The sequence below is a fragment of the Astatotilapia calliptera genome, chromosome 7 (assembly GCF_964374335.1).
Source record: "Astatotilapia calliptera chromosome 7, fAstCal68.1, whole genome shotgun sequence".
Lineage (NCBI taxonomy): Eukaryota > Metazoa > Chordata > Actinopteri > Cichliformes > Cichlidae > Astatotilapia > Astatotilapia calliptera.
The window spans coordinates 42985088-43012305 of record NC_137428.1 but is presented as its reverse complement, the minus strand read 5'-3'; the positions used below and the strand labels follow the sequence as shown (position 1 = coordinate 43012305).

At 37.7% G+C, this 27218-nt stretch overlaps 1 protein-coding gene across 1 annotated transcript; it reads left to right on the top strand.

Annotated features, from left to right (window-relative positions):
- Window positions 1-2437: 2437 nt before the first annotated feature.
- Window positions 2438-23697, top strand: LOC113027414 (aminopeptidase Ey-like). Its single transcript, XM_026177026.2, has 21 exons — window positions 2438-2751; window positions 5493-5790; window positions 7307-7449; window positions 7660-7796; window positions 9203-9329; window positions 10582-10736; window positions 11158-11271; window positions 11364-11507; window positions 11592-11657; window positions 13145-13210; window positions 13451-13623; window positions 13808-13884; window positions 15006-15139; window positions 15230-15285; window positions 16596-16743; window positions 16833-16924; window positions 17278-17385; window positions 19438-19608; window positions 19697-19837; window positions 20705-20786; window positions 22553-23697. Exons 1-21 carry the CDS (start codon window positions 2457-2459, stop codon window positions 22709-22711), a joined length of 2886 nt encoding a protein of 961 aa, XP_026032811.2. The 5' UTR covers window positions 2438-2456; the 3' UTR covers window positions 22712-23697.
- Window positions 23698-27218: the final 3521 nt, after the last annotated feature.

Here is a 27218-nt window from a genome sequence, read left to right as displayed (position 1 = left end):
TTCTCTTTTCACTTTTTGTTTTCACTCTCCTTTTCCACTAATCTAATGGAATTGACTACATAAAACAATTAGCAATAGCCAGCAAAGCCTGTGTACCTGTTTTTGTTTTTGTAACAGAGGTGCGGTCTGCTGCTCCACTGCAGAGGCGGGATGGTGCAGTGGGCTCATGGATCAATGCCAGGGTGGCTGGCAGGGCAGCTGCCCCCATTTGGCTAAGTGGGCTGACAGGAAAGCTGCTGGGAAAATCAACAATAACACTTGTCAAAGACACATTCCTTCAACTGTCAGCGATCATGCACTGCTATCTTTCCACTGACATAGCAAAGAGTCACATCACCAATTAGGAGCTAGAGATTTAATACATCATTGCTAAAAGAACAAGATTTCATTAATTATTTCAAAAAGAAGCAGATAATGTAGTTAGATAATAATGAACTCAGTGAATATCCCCATGTATTCTATGGGAAACGGGAAAGGTAGGAATGTAGAGCAAAATTTAATGTTCATATAAGAAAAAGAAGGAAAAAATGCTTGTGTCAGAACTAGGACAAAAAATAAATAATTGGAATCAGCCTATGTTGCCTCACCACAAGAACATATAATTAACAACCTGAGAAAACTAAAACTAGAATAAAATGACATCATTAATGAGAGAACAAAATGTCTGATGCAAAGGCTGCATTTGGAGAACGTTGAACATGGTAATAAATCTGGAAATTCTTTGCTAACAGGTTAAAGTTAAAGTTAGTAAAGAAATGGAGGAACGCACGGATGTTGCTGAGACATGTGCCCCCAGGTCTTCGGTACTCTTGGGAGCTGCGGATGGTTGTCCTGGTTCCATCTACGTCTGCCTCATTATCAAGTACATTTGTGTCAAAGACACTCTCTCTATCTCTTTCTTTGTCACTGATTCACACTACGACAAAAGTTTGGATTTATGTATCTGTGTATTGTGTATTTTCTATTTTTTGTATTCCGGATGCTGTATGTTTGTTTTTTCTTACAGGTGTAGCAGATTTCTCTATAATTGTGGGGACTTTATCTTACAATATAAAGCACCTTGAGGACGCTATGAATAAAAACTGAACTGAATTGAATTAAAAAATAATTTGAATCAAGAAGAAAGAGAGTTATGGATGTGTTGAAGAATAACAAATTGTGACTTTAAAGGTTGTTAGAATACAGACACTGTCCATTTATGTTTAGAGACACCAAAACATGGTAGTGAAGTGCCCAGGGCCACCCAAAATATAGCCACTTGTCAATGACAAGGCACCCAGGCCCTAAATTATATTTTGTTTTGTTTTCTGTTTTCTCTAAATGGGACCATAAATAACAAAAATCATGCTGCACTTTAGGTATGAAACTATAAATGCAGTAGTTTATGAGATTCTTAGTCAAGTGAGAAGTTAGCAAACTTTCTTGTAGTATGTAGTATGGCTTAGTGTACTATGTCTGTCTTTTATTTGTAAGTAATGCAAATGTAGTTCCAAAACTTTTTTCACTGTGACTGGATGGCAGCTTTAAACATCTAACCTTATTTTGCATGCCTCAGTAATATGTTCTGGGCTTTAAGTTAGAAGTGCGGTAAAGTTATGTTGAAACATGGTAAAATATCAATACCAACAAATAGTGCGTTTCAGTGATCTTTATGAACTTTATGTTCTAACATGGATTTGACATACTCAGAATAAAAACTTAAAAATTTCAATATGTTCTTTCTTTTCATTAAATGCAAGAGCAAATATCAAAATCAATTCTCATCAGAAAACATCAGAAACAGTAATATTTTAAATATGACTGAGTGAGCAACAATCAAATGTAATCATCCTGAGGTAACTGAGAGGCTTTCTTGAGTTTTGTTTCTTCCAAGAAAAGTCTGCTCTATCCTCAGCAGATGACATTCACAGCAAAATCTCCAGTGTTAAATTAACACTAGAGAGTGTCTATATGGGTGCACACCTCTGAGTGTTAAATACAACACTGTTGAGTGTTAAATTAACACTTTTGACAGTGTTATATGTTTAAAAGTAACCTAGTCAGTTTTGAAGATTAACAATGGCTAACACTGAGCAGTGCTGATTTTCTAACACTGGAATATTTCTAACATTTTGAGTTATTTTCCAGTGTTAGAAAATCAGCACTGCTCAGTGTTAGCCATTGTTAATCTTCAAAACTGACTAGGTTACTTTTAAACATATAACACTGTCAAAAGTGTTAATTTAACACTCAACAGTGTTGTATTTAACACTCAGAGGTGTGCACCCATATAGACACTCTCTAGTGTTAATTTAACACTGGAGATTTTGCTGTGTTGGTATTTACAATGCTATTGTTAATGTATCACCTGTTATTGCAAATGGGAGGAGAAATGCTACCCACAGCTACATATCCAAGTTCACCTTCCACCTCTGAATTCAGTGTCTGAGTGTGGGGCTCCTGGGTAGGCAGGCAACATGGGGAAAGGTTTCTTTATTAGTAAAACTGTTGGGATTTTGGGGATCATCGCAGGTGTGGGAGCCTTAGCCACTATCATAGCTTTGTCAGTTGTTTACTCACAGGAAAAGGGGAAAAACAATAATCAAAATGAAGAACAAACAACCTCCAAACCCCCTACCACAACACCCATTCCATCCAATAAACCTTGGGACAAGTATCGGCTGCCCAAGAACCTGGTGCCAGAGACATATAATGTCACCTTATGGCCAAGACTGACTCCAGACCCAACAACTGGTCTTTACACCTTCTTAGGTAAGGCTTTATGAGTACTTTTCTCTCTTTCTCTGTAATGTTCATATAATAGACCCTCCCGGTATCAGCAAGAACTAAAGCCAGAGGGTGTTTACCAGCATTGTTCTCAGAGGTAGAAGTATGATTGTAATGCTTTTTATTAGTTTTCCAAGGGATGACTGAAAATGTATAATGTAGAACAGACAATAGAATGAATAACACTGATCACACTTGAAATGTCTTTGAAGAGTTGATGAGAGTTGTTGAATCCATTCTAAGCCCAACTAACAGTTGCGCACTGTATGGAACAGAAATTAAGCAAAATATTGTTAAGCACAAATGAAGCACATTTTAATGGTAAACTGTGTTGGAAAAACAGGTTGCAGTTAAACAACAGAGACAGCAATACTTACAGTAACAGGAACATTTGAGGTGGAAAGGCTTAGAATGCTATAGTGAAATATGCATGCAGTTTTGATATAGTTAAAGCAATGGTAAGTCCAGGTGGCTTTTAATTTAAAACTTCAAAACCAAGTCAATGGAGGGGAAATTTGGCTTCTTTTAACATCAGATTTCAACTTAAGCTCAACACTTTCAGCCTGTGGTGCTCCAACAATGAATTGTCAGAAATTGTCAAAAATAAATGTGCTGAACGTGAATCTAAATGTGGACTTGAATTAATCAGAAATAGTTTTTAAGCACGGTGGCATGGTCATGAGCACTGTTGCCTCACAGTAAGATGGTCCTGAGTTAAATTCCACCATCAGGCCGGGGTCTTTCTGTGTGGTGTTTGCATGTTCTCCCCGTGTTTGCGTACCCTGGCTTCCTCCCACAGACCAAAGACATGCAGGTAGTAGGGACAGGTTAACTGGAATCTTTAAATTGCCCGTAGGCAGTGTTGGGGAGTAACGGAATACATGTACCGCCGTTACGTATTTTAAATACGTAATGGCGGTACAGTTACCGTTAGAGTTACCGTTTAAAAGGGTGGTATTTAGAATACAGTTACTTTGTTGAAATGAATGGATTACATTTTTCATAAGGCTATGCCCTCTTTATTTTTGCTTTCCACGCTGGTGGAAACCCAAACAAAACGTGCATTAAGAGGCTCTAATGCCTGTGGCCCATGTCACCTCTACTTCACGTCATTACATAATGACGTGAAGAAATATTTTTTAAAATTATTCACAAAAATGATTTAATATGAAGGCAATATGCAGTGTGTTACAGGCATAGCCCTAAAGAATGTAGCATCATGGGCAGTGTAGTCCGTGCTGCAGGGAGAATGGACTGCCAAACCCGTTATGTGTCTGTGAGCGAGGGAGAGAGAAAAAGTCGGAAAGTACGTGCTGTCACTGAGCAAAAACGGGAGCTGGAAGCATGGAAATATAATAATAACCACTGCAGCCAAGAAGAGTGCCTGACGAGCCCAGTTGTAAGTAAGCTATTAAGACTCGACTGTACACCGTGTTCGTGTTTTCCTCCGAAACAATGAGTTTCGTTGGAGCAGCCTTTCAACGCCTCTCTCTGTCTCTCACTAGCAAAGTTGACACAGAAAACAAAGTAAAGCTAGTTTTCAGCTACACGGAACCCGACGTATTAGCCAGAGGTCCCTTTACTACGGTTCGGAGCCGCGGACCTGTTTTATATATGCGCGGAATAGTTTTCTACGAGATCGCTGCAAAAAGTGCAGCCTTACTTAATGTCCACCTACTGTTACTCATTCTACGCTAAGATTTAAAAATCTAGTTGGTATTGGTATGGCGAGTAACCTTTAGTAACAGTAATAAATCACACAGCAATAGTACATTCACGTTGTTGTAAAAAGCATGATAATATATTAAGTAATCCAAAGTATTCAGAATACGTTACTGTCATTGAGTAACGTAACGGAATACGTTACAAAATACATTTTGGGGCATGTAATCTGTAATATGTAGTGGAATACATTGTAAAAGTAACCTTCCCAACACTGCCTGTAGGTATGAATGCGGGAGTGAATATGAGTGCGAATGGTTGTTTGTATCCTGCGACAGACTGGTGACCTGTCCAGGGCGTACCCTGCTTCTTTTCCTAAGACAGCCCCCCAACTCTGAATAGGATAAGCAGAAGCGAATGGATAGTTTTTAAGCCACAAAACGATTTGTCTTACATTATGCTGTCCTTTAGAAACACAAAAGACAAATACAGTTTGAAGTAAAAAAAAAACTTTTAAAAAGTATTAAAAACTAAATTAGTTTGAATTTATATGACACCAACTCAGTGCTGCTATTTTTTAAATTACTCTTACATGTGTATTTGCAAAAATTAAAAACACATTAAAAGCTTGAGTTTGACCTTATAACTATCACACCTATGATATTAAAAACTGTTACTGAAAAACAGTTCTCATCTCTTATAAAAGTTTAGATCTGATCACACAAGTGAGAAAATTAAATGTAACAATAGTAAACAACAGAGAATGAAGAAAAATAAATAAAGCATCTGAAACTTAAAGTCCTTTTTAGGTGTGCAGCCAATTGTTTTTTTTCAGTGTGCTGTTTAAATATTCTATAGTGGCACGAGAGTTATGGTGTTTTTAAAGTTGGACTAAAGTGTATTAGCTAGGGATTGCTAATAGCATTACCTGATGCAACTGAGTTTATATTTTTTGGCAACAAAATCATGGATTGGATAAACCGGTCACATGTGACTCCAAATAATGTGAAGGTTTCTACGTTTAAACAACTGATTAAACTGCACATTATTTCTTGGTGTTTCAGGCAGTTCCGTTGTGGACTTTGAATGTGTGGAGGACACTGACCTGATTCTTATCCATTCTAATAAATTGAATTACACCAAGTTTGAGAACCAGTTGGCAAGACTCATGTCAGTGAGTAGTGTTGAAGCCCCCGCAATCAAGTCCTCCTGGCTCCAAGGTGTCACACAGTACCTGGTCCTGGAGCTGGATGGTACACTGAAAAAGGGACACAAGTATCGCCTCTACACTGAATTCATTGGAGAACTAGCTGATGACCTTGGAGGCTTCTACAGGAGCGAATACATGGATGGAGAGAAAAGGTAAGTGTATATAGTGTCAACAAACCTGGAACATATCAACATAGGTAACAATGAAAATAGCAAAAAAGAGTATGTCTTTAATAATTACATTTTTGTTTGAATCATTTAGTTAATCTCTGTCCAAACTTCAACCACATCTAGAACAACTACAAAATAGTTGTTAAAATCAACGGTTACAGTTTGACAATTATTTCAATAATGAATTGATGAATACTATCATAAATTAGCGGAAAATTCCCACAGTACATACTTTTATATCTTTTGTTTGACAAAGTGTCGGAAAATAAGAATTTTACTGTCTTACAAGCAGAGATGGGCAGTTACTGTAATCCAATTACTTTTTTCAAATAACGAGTAAAGTAAGGGATTACTATTGCAAAAATTAGATTACCATTACTTTCCCGTAGGAACGCTGCGTTACTGCGTTACTAAAACCATGATTTTTTTTGCGAGAATGTCTCATGACAGTGACGTAAGTGCGACGTTCATGACAACAGCTGTGTGCAGATCAACAATGGATAATATATCGAGTGCGGGAGAGAGTATGAGCTTGCAGCGTTTAAAGCGTGGAAGCACTGACCTTACTTTGAGTTTAATTCCATAAAAAGTGACAAAAACATCAGCGTCCATCGTGCGTGGGAAGAAAACTTCTTTTTACAGCGAAAAAAACTCCTAAACTTCCAAACAAGCACAGAGTGCGCTACGAGGTAATGGGAAACTCACAGAGAAACTCGCGGATTCTTCAACTGACCGCGGCACACCTGCACCAGGGTAAACCTCCGCCTACCCCACACCTGCTTTACAGGTGAAAATAGAGCAATAGGACCGCTAGTCTTTGATTTTATTTATTTTCTGCTGTGTTTCACTTGCATCTATTTGAAAGAGTGAGTGTAAACACAAAAACATTTTATTTTATGTGCTGGAATGTGCAGAAAATAGGTTTAAATGTTAAACTAATTTCTTCCAGTCAGAGAATGGTGCATATAATTAAACTTTTGCTTGATGCATAAAGTTAAAAGATTAAAACTAATAAAACAAGTTTTAAAAAGAGACTTTTCCATTTGATTACATTTTGTATGATGGATTATGTAGAAAAAGTAGAATTGGGCTGAAGATCTATCACTTTATCACCTATTCAGGGGTTGTAAATCGTGTTTTTAAAAAGTAACTAAGTAACTAAGCAATTAATTACTTTTGAAAATAAGTAATTAGTAAAGTAATGGGATTACTTTGGGGGGGAGTAATCAGTAATTAGTTACTGATTACTTTTTTCAAGTAACTTGACGCGAACTTGACCAATGTCAAGTACTGCTTACAAGATAAGAAAAGTTGAGGACTTTGGTTGAAATTACTAGTTTTTATGTTGTTGTTATTATTTTGCTTATATAGGCCAACTAGGTTTTGGGCATATAGCTATTACATCTTCTGGATTTTGGAGAACCTTCATCCAACCATTTTGTTTAAATTGTGTAGCACCTTCTTTACACACAAGGCTAATTTATCTTCTTCTTGTCAGGGTCATGGCTACCACCCAGATGCAGCCTACAGATGCTAGGAAATCTTTCCCTTGCTTTGATGAGCCAGCTATGAAAGCTTACTTCTTCATTACGCTGATCCACGACCGTGGAACTACAGCCCTGTCCAATGGCAAGGACATAGGTTAGTTTGAGAACAGAGCAGATATTTTTGTTTTAAAAATTGATGTCACTACATAGTTAAATATTGAGGATGTAACACATAGTTAAACAATAAAATATGACAACAACAATATAAAAACACTTTGTGTCTAGTCAGTAAAATGGTAAGAAGTGGAAAGCAATCAAATAAAAATGTTACCTCTTTATTTTATTTTATTTTAATTATTTTCAGAAACAACTGAAATCAACCATGATGGCCAGGATCTGCTTAAGACAGTTTTTGAGCGAACGGAGAAAATGTCGACTTACTTGCTGGCATTCATTGTCAGTGACTACGACAGTATTGGTAACAGCATTGATGGCGTTGAGGTAATTGTTGTCCCATAGTAATTTTGACATTCTTTAATCAAAGTGGTTTGATTTCCAAGAAACTTTCACACGTGGATTTCAGTAATTTTCACAGTTGCCTTTTCTTCCGATCAAGTAGAGCAAATATGTTATTAGTAAAACAGAAAACTAATTAGTAAAAGTTTCTTGTGCTCATCCAACTGAAGATACAGAAAATTTAAAGGAACAATTTAATCAAGTAAATAGCATCAAGTCAATTTAACATCTGGCCCCCAGGAGGCCCCAGAGGCTGGGCAGGCTCGGCTGAGCCCGGAGCAAGGCAGGAATGAGAACCTCTGGGGGTCAACTAAGACCTTAAACTTGGTCTCTGGCCATGATCCGGGCAGAGTTTCTGTCTCAAGGGAGCCCTGTTCAGCCAAACAACAAACAGTCCCAGAATAAACAGTCTTGAAACACACAGTCTTAGGAGTCTTGGGAGTCAGCTCACTAAAATCAGACTTTTTCCTGGCAGTATTAGCTGGCTGGGACACAAAACAATCAGGACCTGATACAGAATCCCAACAAACAAAGACATGCTCAGAAATAAAAGACTGAGATGGAAATCATCAACTAATAAATGGTAAAATGGTAAATGGCCTGTTTTTGTATAGCGCTTTACTAGTCCCTAAGGACCCCAAAGCGCTTTACACATTCAGTTATTCACACATTCACACACTGGTGATGGCAAGCTACATTGTAGCCACAGCCACCCTGGGGCGCACTGACAGAGGCGAGGCTGCCTGACATTGGCGCCACCGGGCCAGTGTCAGGTTGGTCTCTACCCACATACATAAAATACAATTAGACAGAACAGCGATGTCCATCTTGAGGGCTGTATTCCTGAGTGGCGGGGCAACCTGGTGGCTTCCACAAACCAGTGCCCACACCTGTATATTTTTAATGGACTCATTCTAAGTTCACATAAGTGAACACATAAGACATAAGTCAGACTAATAATGCATATTTTTCAGTTCAACATTATTATTTTTTTCTTATAACTGCAAAAAAAAAATATTGACGGTACGTCTTGATGCATGCTCATGATGATGAAGGAACTGACCTCCCAGCCCTTTGTTCCTTCAGTGGGCTGGTTTCAGTCATGATGCAGATGTACTGTTTATAAGATGAAACCTGCAGTCAGCAAGTGAAGAAGTCACTTGGATGAGTCACGAAACATTTCTCCCACTGAAAACATTACGTCCAGATGAACAGAATCAACTTTTGGAGATGATTGACTGTACTTTTAAGATCATGGTGCCTAGACTGTACCCTGTACTCTTTCTATAGATTTAAACTATTTGAAATACAAGTGTATAGAATAATGTTATTTTGCAAAGTGGTGTAAAGTGTTTTTCAATTTTATTTTATTTTGTGTAATCTGGGTTTAGATCCGCATTTTCGCCCGGAGGTCCGCCATTGCAGCTGGTCAAGGACAGTATGCCCTTAACAAAACTGGACCAATCCTTAAATTCTTTGAGCAGTATTACAATGCCACGTACCCTCTACCCAAGTCTGGTAAGACCACCACACAATTAGCTAGACATCTACATGCCTGCACGTTTACTACTGCACACTTTTTAGCTTCACTGTATCATGAGTCAGCACAGCTGTCCTGATGCACCAGCATGGATTTCTCAAGTCTATGAAATCTTAATCTCATATCTATTATGTACATTTAATTTGATAAAAGTCTATATTTAATAAGTAACAATACTAACATATCAAGTACTAAGTGAATACCTGATCTGAGGCCTTGTCATGAAGTGACTTTATATTTCTTGCTTGTCATAAGTGACTAAACTCAAATCAAAGACTGTGAGGGCAAGAAAACCTATCCTATAGTGACATTAAATGACCATAAGCAAAATGCAAAATTTCATTAAAAAGATGCAAAATAACATCAAGATTTTATTTTTTGTTTGCTGTTTTTATGCAAATGGGACAACATTTGGAAGAGATTATATTTCTTCAAAAAACTACCACAAAATGACAAAGCAATTAAAAAACAGTGTACAAAAAATGCTATACTTTTTCCTTTACCAGTTGATATGATAGACTTCAGCAGCATCACAGTTTCTGTTAGTGTACAAAAAAACACACCATAAAAATGCCTTATCTTTATGGTGTCCTGATTGAAGTTCATTTTGTTCATTAATAAATGCACCTAAGTCTCTGCTCACATGTAAAGTGGGGACATGTGTCTACTCAGTGTACTGATCTAATCTTAGATCTCAGATCAGTTTTTGGTCTCATGTTTATTGGCATCATGTGTATGTTTATGGCAAAACTGTAAAATATATAGTTTTATTGCCCAAGACCTTGGCTGCAGCATCCAGTCAGCTCCATTATGTTCTTATCATACGCACATCTTTCAGTTGTGACTTTTTATGACCTGTTATGAGAAGGTCATCTTCATTATCAATTATTAACAGGTAAAATGTGATTCTTCATTGTTATATAATCTTAGCCTGTCCTATGTTGCAGGCCAAGATTTGATGTACTCGCACTTATTTTATTTGACATTTTATTATGCATATATAAACTGATATTTATGACACCTTTGAAACTTTTATTTACGTGATTATAGGTACTTTTAACTAAGTAGGATGTTAATCAATTTTTTTTTTTTACCCATAGTGGATTAAATTGACACCGTTGCACTGTGACTGGGTAAAGGTTTTAAGCACTTCTGCTGTTTTAAACTGGTAACCTCTTTCACTTCAAGCAACTAATCAGCCACATTAACATAATCTCTGTCCTAACACAGATCAGATAGCAATCCCAGACTTTAATGCAGGGGCCATGGAAAACTGGGGTCTGATCACATACCGGGAGACAGCTCTACTGTACGATGAAGCATTCTCCTCCAACTCCAACAAGGAAAAGATCGCTACGATCATTGCTCATGAACTGGCTCACATGGTGAGTTTCAAGTCCTGGAAATAAAGTTTAAGAGGATTCTTGAGATGCTGAATATAGGCAGTAATTAAGTTTTAAGTGCTTTGGAAAACATTCATGTCAACTCTCAGGGCCCCCGAAAGCAATTTCAGATATAGTTCCAAGTAACTGGTAACTGGATATATATTATATAGTTGATATTCTGGATATATAGTTTTACTTTTTACATACTTTTCTACTCTACCTGAGCACATACAGCTTGGCTGATTCACCCATTCACACCCATTCATATGTCATAGAAAAGGGTTGAAGTCCCAGAAAATAACTTCAAGATGAGACTTAAGTGAATAAAAAACTTCAAAAAACAAATTCTATTCACTTCTTTGTAAACTAGTTCAAATGCATGAGTCAATTCTCACATTTTTTTTCTGAACTGTCCCTCTAGTGGTTTGGTAATCTGGTGACACTCAGATGGTGGAATGACTTGTGGCTGAATGAAGGCTTTGCATCCTATGTTGAGTACTTGGGAGCAAATAATGCTGAACCTGAGTGGAATGTGGTAAGAATTTCATTAACACCAAATTGTTTTGAATGTAAGTATTGGTGCTCGACAAAGTTGTTAAGTATACAGTCTCATTTGTTTTATAATAGACAGACCTCATCGTGCTTGGTGACATTCATAGGGTGTTTGCTATTGATGCTCTGGCTTCTTCTCACCCTCTGTCATCTAAAGAAGAAGATATCCAGACGCCAGCACAGATTAGTGAGCTGTTTGATGCTATTTCATACAGCAAGGTAAAGCATGCATAGACTCTCAAAACCATGAAAACAAAAAGCAAAAAACAAAAAAACCTAACAGTGTGTTTTTTTCCTCATCAGGGAGCATCTGTCCTCAGGATGTTGTCAGATTTCCTCACTGAAGATGTCTTCCAGCTGGGACTGAGGGTAAGGACCACAATATAACAGAACACAGTGTGCTACTATGAAGGTGAGTCCACCAGCCAGTCATCCTTGCAGAGGTTTTTGCTGTAACAACAGGACAATATCTACATTGTTTTAAAAATGTACCAGAAGAAGACTAAAAGAACTGCACTGCCTCAGTTAAGGTCAGTGTTCATAGATCAACAAGAAGGAGTAAATAAACACCATATCAACAGTTAAACATCTTGCAGACGACCGCTGTATGCAGAAGGTGATCACCAGCTCAGTCATGCTGGTTACCACGATTGTTGCAAAAGCACAAAACTTCTCGCTCAAATAATTATTTAAACGTTCACTGCAATAGTGAAAGTCCCTTGTCCAGTTTCTGCACATAACAAGCAAGATACTAGTGATGAAAGCTTTTTACTTCCTCTGAGAGAGTATATACACTTGTTTCTTTAACCATAGTTTCCATAATTTATCTTATCTACATGAGGTTTAGTAGGTTTTTGAGTATGATTTAGGAATACTGTGTGTCCAAAATGGGTAACAACTTAATGGTATGTGGTAAGCGGTCACATGTCTGCCAAACCTCTATAAAGGTTTTGTTTTGTGCAGCCACATGTGGAGTTGTATCTGTTCAGCCCACCTACTCTCCATTTCCACCTCACAGACACTCCAACTTTCCAATCCAACTTTATTTATAGAGCACTTTATAAACAACATGGTTGACCAAAATGCTTTCCAGTAAAAAACAGTGAAAAAAGTTTAAAATCTTACATTAAACACACAAAGAAAATTAAATAACAATAGAATAAATAAACAAATAAATGGAAAAAAAATGATAGAAATGAATCAGTAAAGTAAAGAAGATTAAAAGCGACCAAAAACGGACTAAAACTGACTACAAGCCGACTCTGGTACTACTCCTAAAATGCCTTGGAAAAAAAGGTGTGTATTTAAAAGTGATTTGAAATTTTCAAGAATTTGGGCCAGTCTAATATGGAGGGGCAACTTATGGACACTTCAGTAATAGTCCAATCCAAGCATCAGTCTTCATCTTCACCACCTCCAGCGTGTCAACTCTAGGGGGCCCTGTCCTAAATCTTATCATCGCTGGGTTTCCATTCTGCCATGATGGGTCTTCAGAGTCTAATCACCAAATACATGAATGTTTATATCTCAGTAAATCATGTTTAATTCTTCCAAGCAATCTCTCCTTATTGAAATGCTTTTATATATTCTTAAACAACCCATTCATACACCAGTTATCTTTCTCAAATTACAAATTACAATTTGTCCAATGATGAGTGAGAAATATAAATAACCTAAGAAATCATATCCTGTCATCTGTGAAAAGGATATCCCTTTCAATGAAAGAACTTGGAGGACATTGTAGCGAAATGTTGAACACTTGTACAATTTTTTGGAAACTTTTGCTAACACAGTAATCCCTCATTTATCCAAAGCAGTGTGTCTGACATATCTCTGTTTACTGTTTTTTTCTGCAGTCCTATCTGAGTGCATTTAGCTTTGGGAATGCAGTCTACACAGACCTTTGGTATCATCTGCAAAAGGCATGTTATCATCTCTCTGCTCTTTTTATTTGAATATTTAGTTTAAGATCTCTTTTTTTTTCTAGTGCTTTCGAAACATCAGAAAGGATCAGCTGTATATATATATTCACACACACACACACACACACACACACACACACACACACACACACACACACACACACACACACACACACACACACACACACACACACAAACCATATTTACTTTATCTTTTTGGATTTTTTGGGACCTTCACAGGCTGCTGATTCTAGCAAGTTAGAGCTTCCTGATACTCTCGATAACATAATGAACACCTGGGTGCTGCAGATGGGCTTTCCTGTGGTTACCATTAACACTGGGACTGGAAGTGTTTCCCAGCAGCACTTCCTTCTGGATCCAGAAGCTGTAGTCACAACTCCATCCCCCTTCAAGTATTTGCATTGCCTTTTTTATCTTTTCCTCCTAATATATCAAGTGAATACCATATTCTTTATGCAGTTCTTCAATTTTTATTATTTTTAAATGGCAAAATGGTAACAGGCAGTTTTTAGTTAATGAAAAGCAAAATAAAGAAAAAGAAACTGCAGAAATAATGTTTCAAATGTTCTGCCGTAGTTATCAATGGATCATTCCAATCAAATGGATGATGACTGGAAATATGCAGAATCCACTGTGGCTAACATCCAAATCAGGTAGATAATCCATTCCCAGCTTAAGACTGCACATCATTTTCAAAATGTGGTGGTCCTCTGCAGTCCACCAATCTTTTAATCACAATCTTTCAATTATCACACAAGCATTTTCTAAGTATTTTTTCATCTTTGTGTTTTCACTGATTTATGTTCAACTTCTAACAATTTGCTTGTTGGAGTTGATTCTCCGTTAGCAGAAACCACTGAATAATTGGTTCTGTTTCTTTTTTACATGTAAATATTTACATTGACTCAAAATTTTGTATTTTTAAAACTATATTACCTTTAAATTCTTGTGGTCTCTCTATAGTACCTTAATGTCCCTGAGATAGAGCAAACAACATGATGGTGATTTTGTGTTCATAAATAAAACAGTTGCAGTCTGTTGACAGTTTAGAGAGTTAAAACTTGAACGTCATTTCAAATACACAAAGGTCACAAAAAACACAATTCAAGCTCAAACTGCTGGGTCAAAAGACCCAGCACACTGACAACAGCTGAAACTTGGCCAAAACTGAGCTATATAACTGGACAATTGTCAAAAGCACAGCACCACTCTGTACTTTAATTAAGTAGTTTGTTTTTCTTTTTACTATTACTCCCTTCATTTTAAGGTAGTCACACTCTATAATGTAGGCCTAACAAAATCAAGATTTTTTTTATTTTCCTTCTTTTTGTACTGATTCAACCTGAGGACTATTAGAATTAAAAATTAGACTAAAGTTTGTATTTCCGTTGTCTAATATTATTTGATTATTACATTATTATAGCACAAGACTTAGCTTAGCTATTCACAAAAATAGCGGGTAGAACCATCCTCCAAAAAGCTGATTTTTACTTTCTTATGTTGAGCAAATTTCAAAGCGTGTACTTTTTTTACTTTTACTTGAGTAAAGTAGTTGAATCACTACTTCAACTTTTACTGGAGTATTTTTAACACTGGTATCTGTACTTCTACTTAAGTGCAGAATAGCTGTCCTTTTGCCACCATTAGCTCTTGCAGGATCTTAAGAGAACTGTGGATCATGAATACCTGCAACCCTCAATAAACTAAGGCAACTTTTTAAGAAAAGCTTACATTTATTTTATTCTTGTGCACCAACTTTGAGTTCTATTTCTAGAAACATCTGAAGCTATGAAAGCAACACAAGATCAGTGGGTGCTAGCCAATGTCAACATGGTTGGTTACTACAGGGTCAACTATGATGATGACAACTGGGCCAAACTCTTAGATGTTCTGCAGAGTAATCATCAGGTAAGACAGAGGAGCCCAACACACAGTCATTATCAGTGATTATCAGTGATTGTAAACGTGTTTCTTGATGTTTCCTGATGTTTCTTTAAGCTCATTCCACGGATCAACAGAGCTCAGATATTGGATGATGCCTTCAATCTGGCCAGGTAAGTTTGCAAGTGTTGTCTCACATGTACATGATAACTGTTATAATTCCGAAATGTACACTGATGTGAAAAACTATTTACTTCTGTTCCAGCTTTGTCACTTCATGATCATTCAAACGTGAATCAACTGCGATACTTTGATTAAATACATTATTATTATAAGTTCAATTTCACTAGCCTGATTATTAACAGACATGTTTAAATGATATATCAATTAGACAGGTGTCAGATGTCATTTACTCTAGAAAGAGTTACAAAACCGTTTCTAAGGCTTTGGGACTCCAGTGAATCACTGGGAGAGCCATTACCCGCAAATGGAGAAGACATGAATAATTGTCTTTTCTAAAGGGAATGTTTGATATATGTGAGGGACACTTCCCTCAGTCCATCACCATGGAGACCACTGTTGCTTTTGCCTTCCACATTCTCTCAGCCCTTGCTATTTCTTGAGCTTCTCGTGTTCAGTCTTCCTAATGTTGCTGGAATAGCTACATCTATCACTACAGCCATTTCTGCTTGTCTGACACAACTATTTCTAATCAGTTAGCCATCACCAGGCTATAAATAGAGTATAACAGGTCATCTAGTAATCAAAGGGTTGGTGGTTTGATCCCTTGCCACCCTGCATGCATAATATTCTTGGGCAAGGTACTAACCTCAAGTTGCTCTCCACTGCATTCATTCGAGTATGTGAATATTAGATAGAAAGCACTTACATAGAAAAGGCATAGAAAAAGTGCTTTGTGAATTAGTTAAGTAGCTTAAAGTGCTTTGAGTGCTGATGTAGAGTATGAAACCACTTTATAAGAACCAGTCCATTTACCATTTTATTTATTTCAGCTTTTTTATACCGGGATCAATATGACCTCAGTATGGCTTAATTATTTACAATATTAAAAAATAATATTTTCTTGAAATTACTTAATTGAATACCAGAGTCAGGCTGTTATGTAATTATACTTTGGATGAAATCTGCAAGTTGATTAAACAATAAAACTTGTGCACATTCTATAACTATAATAATAATTGTAATCTATTTTTCATATGGTGACATTAAAGTGGTAACAGCGATACTATGAGAAGAATTAAGCCTTACTATTATTCTTATTCTGATATTACGAATTCTCTTGGGGTCCCCAGGGATCCCAGCCAGTTGTCCATGTATTTTAAATATGTTGGTAGGCTGTGGGCTTAAATACTTACCTATCAGATATTAATTAATAGTACTCGTGGTAATATCTTAAAATTATGACAATGGAAAACATGAACATGAAGTATCTGATAAATGTTTACGATATTCTACCTCTTAGAGCCAAGATCATTTCTACAGTGCAGGCGCTTAATACCACCAAATACCTGAGTAATGAGAGAGATTACATTCCATGGAAGGCAGCCCTTAACAACCTGGACTTTTTCTACCTCATGTTTGACCGCAGCGAAGTCTATGGCCCCATGCAGGTGAACTTCTTCCAACGACATATACATACAAAAGAAACAATACACAAATAAGTTGTCACATTTTCTGAGTTCTGTCTTTGTTGTTTCAGGATTATCTCGTGAAAAAAGTCTCCCCTCTGTTTGAATACTACAAGCAAATGACAGACAACTCGAGCAAAGTTCCTGATGGACACATGGACCAGTGAGTGAAAACACATTTTAAGTTTTCAACATAAAGCTGCCACCAGTCTAAACTGCATTCATAAATCAGATAGATAGGTTAGACTTTTTCAATAAAACATAATTTATGTTGTGATGTAATTGTAGAAGTTGTTCTTTTCTGGACCCAGGATACAGTTTTTAAATGAATTATTTAAAATGTGTAATTCTACAAATTCAGTTCAGCACACGTGATAGCTGGAACTTAGAAACTCTGCTACTCAGCTTATATGATGTTGAACTCCGAAATATCTGTATTCATTATTCTTTGCTCTCCCCAGTTTTTCCCTAAAAGTTCTTGTCAATACTTCTGTTTTCTATTTGTCTATCCTGCAGGTATAATCAGGTGAATGCAATTAGCCTGGCTTGCAGGACAGGGTTGGAGGAATGCCAAAACCTGGTCATGACATGGTTTCAAGAGTGGATGGATACTGACACCAACAGGTGTGTGTCCATGTCAATTTTGGGGCCATATATATATATATATATATATATATATATATATATATATATATATATATATATATATGGAGGTGATTCCAGAATACTGGCAGTTCCTCAAGTAGAGCTGCTGTTGCAATGCAAGCAACATCTGCTCTCTAGACCTTTGTGAGATAGTCATCATAATGGAGGAAGGTGGGAATGGTTGAATTTGGCACCTTAACTCATCTCTTTCCCTAACCAGGCTCATCAGAGAAACAGTTCCAGCTTCTCGCCATACTTTTAGGAGATTGAGGTGATATACCAGTGTGGCTCCTCCCTTTTCATAGTCAGTGTCAGCCACCCCATGTTTGACCACAAAGGGTCCTTGGCACTTGGCAAGTAACCTTGAGCTAAAAGAAAGGAGCAATACAAGCACTTTACCTCGAGATGAGTTTTGCCCCTCTGTTGTACAGGGACTAATGATGTTCCTGGGCCTGGAGCTCTTGTGTTACTCCCCAATGTGTATAGCTTTGCTCTCAGGTCTAGAACATAATGAATTTCATTTTTAGCTCGGCTTGGACCTTGCTCACAGTTTTCTTTAATAAGGTCAAACGCACCCACACAAGTTCCTGACAAACAGTTAGTTAAAGGGAGAAAATCTCCCACTACAAACAAAATAGGGTCTAACCAGTGATCTCAACTGGGTTCATCCTCATGAATAGAAGTCTTATTCAGCCACTCTGCCAGCCTTTCAGTCTGACGGTGGTAGAACCTGGTCTGAATAGATGTAATAGCAGTAATTGGTACAGTTCTTTTAGTGTGTGAGACATGAACAAAGTGTCAGTTGGTAAACTGATGAGATCCATCCCAATGCACTCAAATGGCACCTCCTTTAAGGTAGGCACTAGTGGGCACAAGGGCACTTTTGAAATAGCAGCTAACACTCCAGGTAGGATGCACACCATTTGAACACATCCACATCCAGGCCAATAATATCAGGCCATGATTCACTCCAGTTTTATCATATCCCATATGCTCTGCCATGGGGTTATGATGAGCCACCGGGAAAATAATTTCTTGGTGGCTTTTTGGCACCAACAACTGGGTGTGTTCCTCTTTTGTGTGAGCGTCAGCCCATCTTTAATCTTTAATCAATACAAAATGCAGATAGATAAGCGCTGCATTAGGGTGCACCATATGAAGATCACTTTTTATCACTTGGTCAAAGGCTGGGTGTAGAGTTTTTTCACGAGACTGCTCTAGTGGGAAATCTCCTGTGGAGTGAATTACTGGAGCCATTGGTGCACAGTGGCTGCAACCTGGGCCCCTGGAGAGCAGGCACAATTTGTGGAGCTGGTGGTATAAGAGCTACCACGATCTTTGGAGAGAGAGCAGAGAAAAGCAGAGAAAAGCAGAGAAAAGCATAGACAAGCGAGCCAGCTGGTGCCAGCAGACCCAGTCTGAGGTCTCTGCAGAGATCCCCTCTATGAACATTCACCTTGAGCACATATTAAAAACATAAAGACAGGATTATGAGATGTACACTCGTACAACATAGAGTCATACATGTCATATGAGTATACTGGGATGAAATCCTTGGTCCAGCTGTAAGAGTCTACAGTGGTGCAGTGAGTCCTGGGTTCCTCCTGGTGGACAACAATTCCCGAGTACGTATGCGAGCAGTACCAGGAGGATCAAGGAATCGATACCCATGATTAGGCCTCATGTTTGCCTGACATTAATCCAATAGAGCCAGGGATGAGCTTGTTAATAATCTGAAGGAGCACACGTAGAAGCACATGAATAAGGTCATGTAGTGACTTTGGAAGTGTCCACACTTTAATCCTAAAGAAAATCTTGGGAGGGAGTTGAAGTTTCAAGTTCTGAAGCAGCAGCCAATAACATCACTTAAAATGAAACTATAAAAATTTCAGACAGTTCATTTCCTTTCCTTGTAATTAAGCACCCTTATAAATTTGGCAGGGGGATCAAATAATTATTCCCCTTTAGTTTAAAGTAATACTCTGTATAATCTATGGTGTACTGAAGTCTAACAATATGCTCTTTTTCTAGGATCCACCCTAACCTGCGCTCCACTGTGTACTGCAATGCTATTGCAGCAGGTGGCAAGAAAGAATGGGATTTTGCTTGGTCACAGTTTATTAAGAATGACAGTACTGCTATTGAATCTGATAAACTTCGCTATGCTCTGTCCTGCACCAAACAACCTTGGCTGCTCAACAGGTACATTCATTGCTTTATTAATAAATATGCCACACTATGTAACTTAAAGTTACTATCTAGCACACATATTTACTCTGTGACTGTTCAGGTATCTGGAATACACTCTGGATCCAGACATGATCCGAAAGCAGGATGCCACCGCCACCATTGTCGACATTGCCAGTAATGTGGTTGGTCAGTCTCTGGCATGGGACTTTGTCAGGGCTCGATGGTCATACATCTTCAGTCAGTGAGTACAACATAACTCTAAAAAGGCACCCGAGTTTCATTTTAGGAAGGATAGTTTTTAATATGAAAAAAGAATTACAGTTTATCTTCAAAGTGACAATTTAAAAAAGGTTGCAACACATATATGAAGTGTTGTGTGTCATATCTATGTGAACCAAAGAACACTTACAGCATAATCATAACATAATCTTTACATGATTGGACCCATAACTGATGCAACCATCAGTTGTGGATGCACTGTGGTTAGTGCACAGTGTTATGCTGGTGTGGGACTGATGATGGTTTTGTTTTCCATGTGATTCCAAGTTTTGGATTTAAAGCAGAGCCTGAACTGACTAGGAGACATTAGGAGAAACATCACCAGATATTTTATTAAAGTTGCTTAAAATGCCAAAGGGAAAGCAAATAATTTATTTCTCTCATAAGCAAAAAAGGAGTAACATGTCTCATACTTCAGTTTGTAGGGCTTCATAAGAGCCATTACTCTAAGCAAGATTATTATAAATCATTTCAGATAAATAGATTTCATCCCGCAAAATCATTAGTACGGTTTTCTTAAATTTCTTTTCTTTTCTTTCTTCTCTTCTTTTTTTTTCTCATAAATGGCTTGTATATGTTACAGTTTGGATAGAACTGCACTCTTAAATGATCAGAGTATTTAAAAAATATAATCTATTGTATACTCATTAAATATACAGTATATATACATTTGTAATGAATTATATGTAATTTATGAAAGCATGTAGAAATTCAGTAATTTCACAGATGATAATCACGTTCTCAATGAAAGAGAAGACCATTCTTAAGTGACTTGGACTTTAATTTCTGCTAACTGATGTTTGCCTTCAACTGTGCTTCCCTCTCACAGGTATGGTGGTGGCTCATTCTCATTCTCCAACCTCGTAAACGGCGTCACCAAACGTTTCTCCACTGAATTTGAGCTTCAGCAGGTTAGATATTTCTTTGAAATGACTTTACCACAATGTGGTTTCCCTTTTGTTCATTTTGTTATACTACTTTTAAATGTAGATACTTTAAGCGTTATCAAATCTCAAGTCATCCTCTGGTCTCAAAATCTCAAATTTCAAGTATTGATTTCAAGCCTTCCCGACTTTACAAGATGTTAATTTAATCTGAACTGACTTGAACTAATAAGTTTGACAGGACAGGCATTTTACTGCTGTGTGATAGTGTTCTCATTACCAGTATTTGCACACCTCTGTTGCTTGTGAAGCTCGCACACAAGAATTTCATTCACATGTACTGTACCTGCACATGTGATGTGACAATAAAAGTGATTTGATTTGATTTGAAACCTAAAGACAGTGGTTTGGTTCTCATGGCCCTCCATAGCATCAAAGCACAGTGGCCTCCCATTGCTCCAGTATTCATAAGCACAATCACTTTCCCATCTTCTGAAAACACTTTTAACATAAACAGCATTAACATATACCTCTCATCATATCCTATTTGGATTTATTTAAATATTGACTGAAATCAGTTATGTTAAGCCCTAACTATTGGTAATCTTCAATCAGTCTGGACTGACTCATAGAAACAGACTGACAGAGGTTGACACAACAAAGGACACAGATACAGAGAATATATACACAGAGTGGACACACCAGGGAGCACAGCTGTGAAGAATAGAACTAACAAGACAAGGGATCCAAAACTGAACATGATACACACAAGAGAGAGGTCTAAGAAAATAAAACAGGAAGTAACACACACTGAGACCCAGATTAAGACGCATGAACTTGACAAAGAGACCGGAGCTACACAGAGACATGAGTGACTGGGGAGACACAAAGGGATACAAACATGGAGACAACCACTGTGATTACCACAGGAGACACTGAGTTAGTGGGGACAGGTTAATTGGAAACACTAAATTGCCCATAGGTGTGAATGGGTGAGTGAATGGGACTGCAATTGGTTGTCTCTGTCTGTGTGTTAGCCCTGCGACAGACTGGCAACCTGTTCAGGGTGTACCCTGCCTCTCGCCCTAAGATAACTGGGATAGGCTCCAGCTCCCCCCGCAACCTTGAAAACAAAAATAAATAAATAAAATTTTATTTATATAGCACCTCTTTATACAGAATCACAAAGTACTGCACGTAAGATAACAAGTCATAAAAGATAAAACAAACAATATAAAACGATAAGCGGAAACGAATGATTGGATGGATGGACACTGAGGACAGGACACAGAGGTGACAGACAGGGCACCAAAAGGAACTAACATAATCAAACAAGAAACCAAGAAATATGAATAAAAACAGATAAACAAGTAATAGGAAATCAGTACACAAAACCCTGAATATGATTTATCTCAAATGTCCAAAGAGAGAATCAGAAGTCCAGAACAAAACTCAAAAATACTTGGCCTGAGACTCAGGACTATGACAACTTTAACATCAACATGCAAGCAGTGCAGTCTTGTGCCATAACCAAGCTGCAATATTTGGTCAGTTTATAAAAAGTTGCAGTGACTGTGTGCAAGAAGAACATTCATCCAATAACAATAACAAAAGGTTTGAGTGTTTGTAGCATTTTATGAATGACAAACAACATGTCTCATTATTAAAATGTTGAAAAAAACATAATTGTAATATAACAAAAGAGATGAGTGATATGAACAAAGCCATGTATTTTCAGTATATGTATTTCTTTAAAACTACTCCCCTGATTTACATTGTGTCTGTTGCATCAGCTGAAGCAGTTCAAGGCTGACAATTCCGATGTTGGTTTTGGCTCTGGGACCTTAGCACTGGATCAATCCATTGAGAGAACCATCGCTAACATTAAATGGGTTGAAGAGAACAAGGAGAATGTTCTGGACTGGTTCACAACTGAAGCTAATGCCCAATGAAGAAGCTGTTTTTACTTTTTCATCACTCATTTAAAAATGAAAACAGAGGTTCGATCGACCTGAAAATGTTTATATTACATAATCACATGTGGAACAAAATCAGTTTACCGAACTTTTGCTAAACCTCGCTTTGATAAAAGTTGAACTAGAAAAAATAGATACTTTAAATATTATGATAAATTAAATTGATACATTAAGTACTTAAAAGGTACTTACATCAGTTATCTTTGAGGTTTTATACTTTCTAGAATCATTATTTTACAGTGTCACAAAAGCCTTAAGTTTGTGTCAGCGTCTACTGTTTCTGTTTTTTATATATTTAATACCAGGATTCTCCAAACCTTTATTCTTTTCTTTTTCTTCTTACTTTGGGATGTAAAACTTTCAAGAATATATGTTTAAAAATGTTTAAATGTTTAAAAATTATAAGCCTATCTGTTTTGTTCTTCATATAAATAATTTCCCCCAGGGATCAATAAAGTATTCTGATTCTGATTCTGATTCTGATATTTATTTGAACAGTCTCAAACACAAATTTGACAAAAGAAAGCTTAAGTTACTTCTAATTTTGCAGATTTTTAAAATAGAAAAATGTATATGAAGTGCATTTAATTGTTAAACCTTTTATGTTACAATTTGGAATGGATTACGACTTTTGAGTCCAGAAATGTTTTCACTGCTTTAAGAAAAAGTTTTAGACTCTTGCGTATGAAAACCAAGTCTGTATCTTCTTAAAAATAATTTTTATACATGAGTAGAGAGGAAAAAACTGTAAAGATGTCAGATTTTCATAGAGTAGACTACTGAAAATGTGATCATTTTTCCTCTTAATGGTGAATATATGTAGTGTAACTTTACTGGACTATATAGCGTGTTCTCAGATTGTATCTTTCTTTCTTTGTCTTTTTTCTGATTCATAAAGTTTCATAAGTGTCATTTTGCATTTCTCCACTTCAGCAATTTTCAAATAAATCTTTCACCTTTGATTTTTCTGTCTGAACACTTTTATTTCTGTTCATTAGGGAAAATCAGTAACGTTTGATTAAAGTTTTTTTTTTTTTAAGTCTAAAAACAATAGTGGTTTTATTCACTGGTTACACACACACACACACCTTTTTTTACATTCTGTCAATGCTTCACTGTGTTGTGTTCGTATTGTTCTGTTCTGTCTGGTGTTGCATTGGTGTTTGCAATTTTTTCACAGTTGCACTATGTAATCCTGTGTTGATCTTCTTTTATATGTAGCACCATGGTCTTGGAGGAACGCTGTCTCGTTTCACTGTGTACTGCACATGTGTCAAAGTCAAGGCCACATCCGGCCCGGCGTACATTTATATCCGGCCAGAGAGATCATTTTATGTAGATTTATTATTATTGTTATGCATGGCCCGGCGATATGAGGTGCTAATAACACACAAACTACAGATCCCATAATGCAGCGCTGCAGCCTCCTTGCCGAACGCTCGGCTACCTGGGAACATTCCCCCCTCAATCAAGTCAAACTTCTGTTAGCTAGCTGCTCACAATGGCGAAGAGAAAAGTTGATTCTGAAAACAGAGCCTTTCTGCACCGGCGGCGGGAGACTGAATATATGTTTACAAACATTGCTGGTAAACCCGCATCTTATTTGTGGAGCTAATGTGGCTGTAACTAAGGGATTTAATTTAAGGCGGCACTTCAAGACAAAACGTCAGGATAAGCTGAAAAACCGAAATGCAGAGCAGAAACTACAGAAAGTAGAAGAGCTAAAGAAGAATCTGACATTTCAGCAGATGGTTTTCACCAGAGCAAAATCACAAAGTGAAGCTGTTGTGAACAGTGGCGGTCCTAGCCAGTTTGGCGCCCTGGGCGAACACTCCCTCTGCCCCCCCCCCTCCTCCCCACACACGCATACACACAAAACATATTAAGGATTGTACATTAACATAAAATTGTTGTACACACACATATGAAGAGAGAGAGAGTATGCATAGTATGCAAACGGCTACCAAACAGCCATCATAATTCGTCATACAATGAGAACAGTACGAAAAAACAACTGACAATGACTAATTATTAATATTAAAATCTGTAACATAATGTATTGTTTGGAGTTTAGTCTGTTACTGTTGCTATTTTTACCATTTCTTCTGTAACTCACATAATTTCCTTAGGGATTAATAAAGTATTCTGATTCTGATTGTTTCAGGATGACCTGCCAGTATCCAATGACACATCTGCTTACCTGCATCTTTTGCTCATTTCTCCTCCTCTTCTTTTCTCTTTTTCTAAACTGAGGCTTTGAACTTTTCTTGTCCGTCTTCCATTGGTTTTAATTTTGCACTCCAGTATGAACACCCATCTCAACCCAAGGATCACCACAACATGATCTAACACACCTACACCTTAGTTCACAGATTCACTTTGTCTAGGGTGCATTTCTGAGATTTCACACAACCCAGGATTCAAATCATGAATACATAATGGATTTGGATTTACAACATTATAAATGAAATGTGCTCTATTTGGAAGCAGCAAGCCCCCCTTCGATGGCTTGTGTGTGAGACTTTAAATCATCAAACTGTAAATTTTAAATTGTTATTGATCCCTTTACCCCTGGTCCTAAAGTGTATATTTATTTTCTTACTCTTCTTACATATATTTTTTGTTTGCTTGCACTGCTGTAACTGGAGCCTTGTCGTCCGTCTCTCTATATCAGGGGTCCCCAATCCCAGTCCACGAGGGCCGGTGTCCCTGCAGGTTTTAGATCTCACCCTGGGTCAACACACCTGAATCACATGATTAGTTCATTACCAGGCCTCTGGAGAACTGAAGACACGTTGAGAAGGTAATGTATCCATTTAAATCAGCTGTGATGGATCAAGGACACATCTAAACCATGCAGGGACACCGGCCCTCGTGGACTGGGATTGGGGACCCCTGCTCTATATACTGGACTGTATGTAGCGGAGATGACAATAAAGTTTACTTTGACTTCAGCAGCAGGCGCACCGAGGGCTCTCGCGCTCACTTTTCGTGTATAGAATTTCGAAAAAACATCGGTGCAAATTATAAGTCTGTATCATGATGTCTGGTGTTTTCGTGTTTGTTGGTTTCTTTTTATTTTGTGTTACTTTGCGAGTTGGTTATTAGATGCTGCTCCAGCCGGTCAGAGAATCCCCCGCCGCCCCGCCCTCTCCTCTCTGCGCCGCAAGCAGCAGGCGCACCTGGCAAACGAAGGGCGTCCTTACTCCCAGCAAATGGGCGATAGAAAACCGATCGGTGCCTATGCCATTCCCAATACGCGCTGGCTGACGTCGGGCCAGCATGAGTACAAGCATTTTTTTTTATTTTTTTTTTGCCGATGCCCGTGATGCCGCCCCCCTCCACGATGCCGCCCCGGGCAACCCCCCGTGTCGCCCGTATCTAAAACCGCTACTGGTTGTGAAAGCAAGTTTTATTGTAGCAGAGGAGATAACCAAATCAGCCCGGCTATTTACCGAGGGAGCGTTTCTGAAGAGCTGCACGATGAAGGTGTGCGACGTCTTGTGTCCAGACAAAACGGAGATTTTGGCAAATGTGAGTTTGAGGAGAAATACATTAAATTGTTGCTATGGATGAAAGTACAGACATGATGGACATTGCACAGCTGACCATCTTCATCCGTGGAGAGGAAATATTGGAAATTAAATCGATGCGCAGGACAACGACAGGAAAAGACATTTTTGAAAACGTATTTCAAAGTGTAACCGACATGAAACTGCCCTGGGACAACAGATGGAGCGCTGGTGTTGTGTAGGATGTAGGATCTAGTAAAGATGCAGGTGAATTAACAGCAGATCACTGCATCACACATCAGGAAACGCAGTGTGGTAAAGTCTTAAAAATCGAGCATGTAATGATCACCATAACGCAGACCATACATTTTATCTGAGCTAAAAGTTTTAAATCACCTTCAATTTCAGTCTTTTATGTGGGAAATAGATTCAGAGTTTGCCGACATTCCTTATCATACAGAGGTCTGTTGGCTGAGTTGGGGAAAAGTTCTCAATATAATTTTTGAGCTCAGCAAGGAAACCTGTCAGTTCATGGACATGGCATGTATGATGCGGTGAAGGCATTTCAAGTGAAGCTGTCACAAATGCACCAGCGCAACTTGCCTCACTTTCCCTGTTGCCAACTAATGTTGAACAAAGTTGGGGCACTTGGCTCCATCTACATGCGGCTCGAACCTTGTGTATGCTTTCATTTATTTTTTCTGGGGTTTTTGGCAGCATGTTTATATTTCTAACTTGCATAATTTTGAAAAGATATATTTTTATGGAGAGCAAAATATTTAAAGTTAAAGTTTATTTTTTTAATTGTATTTATTCTGGAATAATATTCCTGTCTGTTTTTATTCATATTTATGTTTAAAAAACCTTGTTTTAGTGTGTTCAAAAATGTTTATCTTGTTTGGCCCGTGACCTAAAGTGTGCCTTGAATTTTGGCCCCCCCTCCAACTGAGTTTGACACCCCTGGTGTACTG

What these genes read in the sequence shown, in the direction of transcription:
- LOC113027414 (XM_026177026.2), top strand. Translation starts at nt 2,457, where the DNA reads ATGGGGAAAGGTTTCTTTATTAGTAAAACTGTTGGGATTTTGGGGATC. An exon ending in CTCATGAACTGGCTCACATG is followed by an intron (nt 10,737 to 11,157) that starts GTGAGTTTCAAG and finishes CTGTCCCTCTAG; the next exon opens with TGGTTTGGTAATCTGGTGAC. An exon ending in GATGCCTTCAATCTGGCCAG is followed by an intron (nt 15,286 to 16,595) that starts GTAAGTTTGCAA and finishes TCTACCTCTTAG; the next exon opens with AGCCAAGATCATTTCTACAG.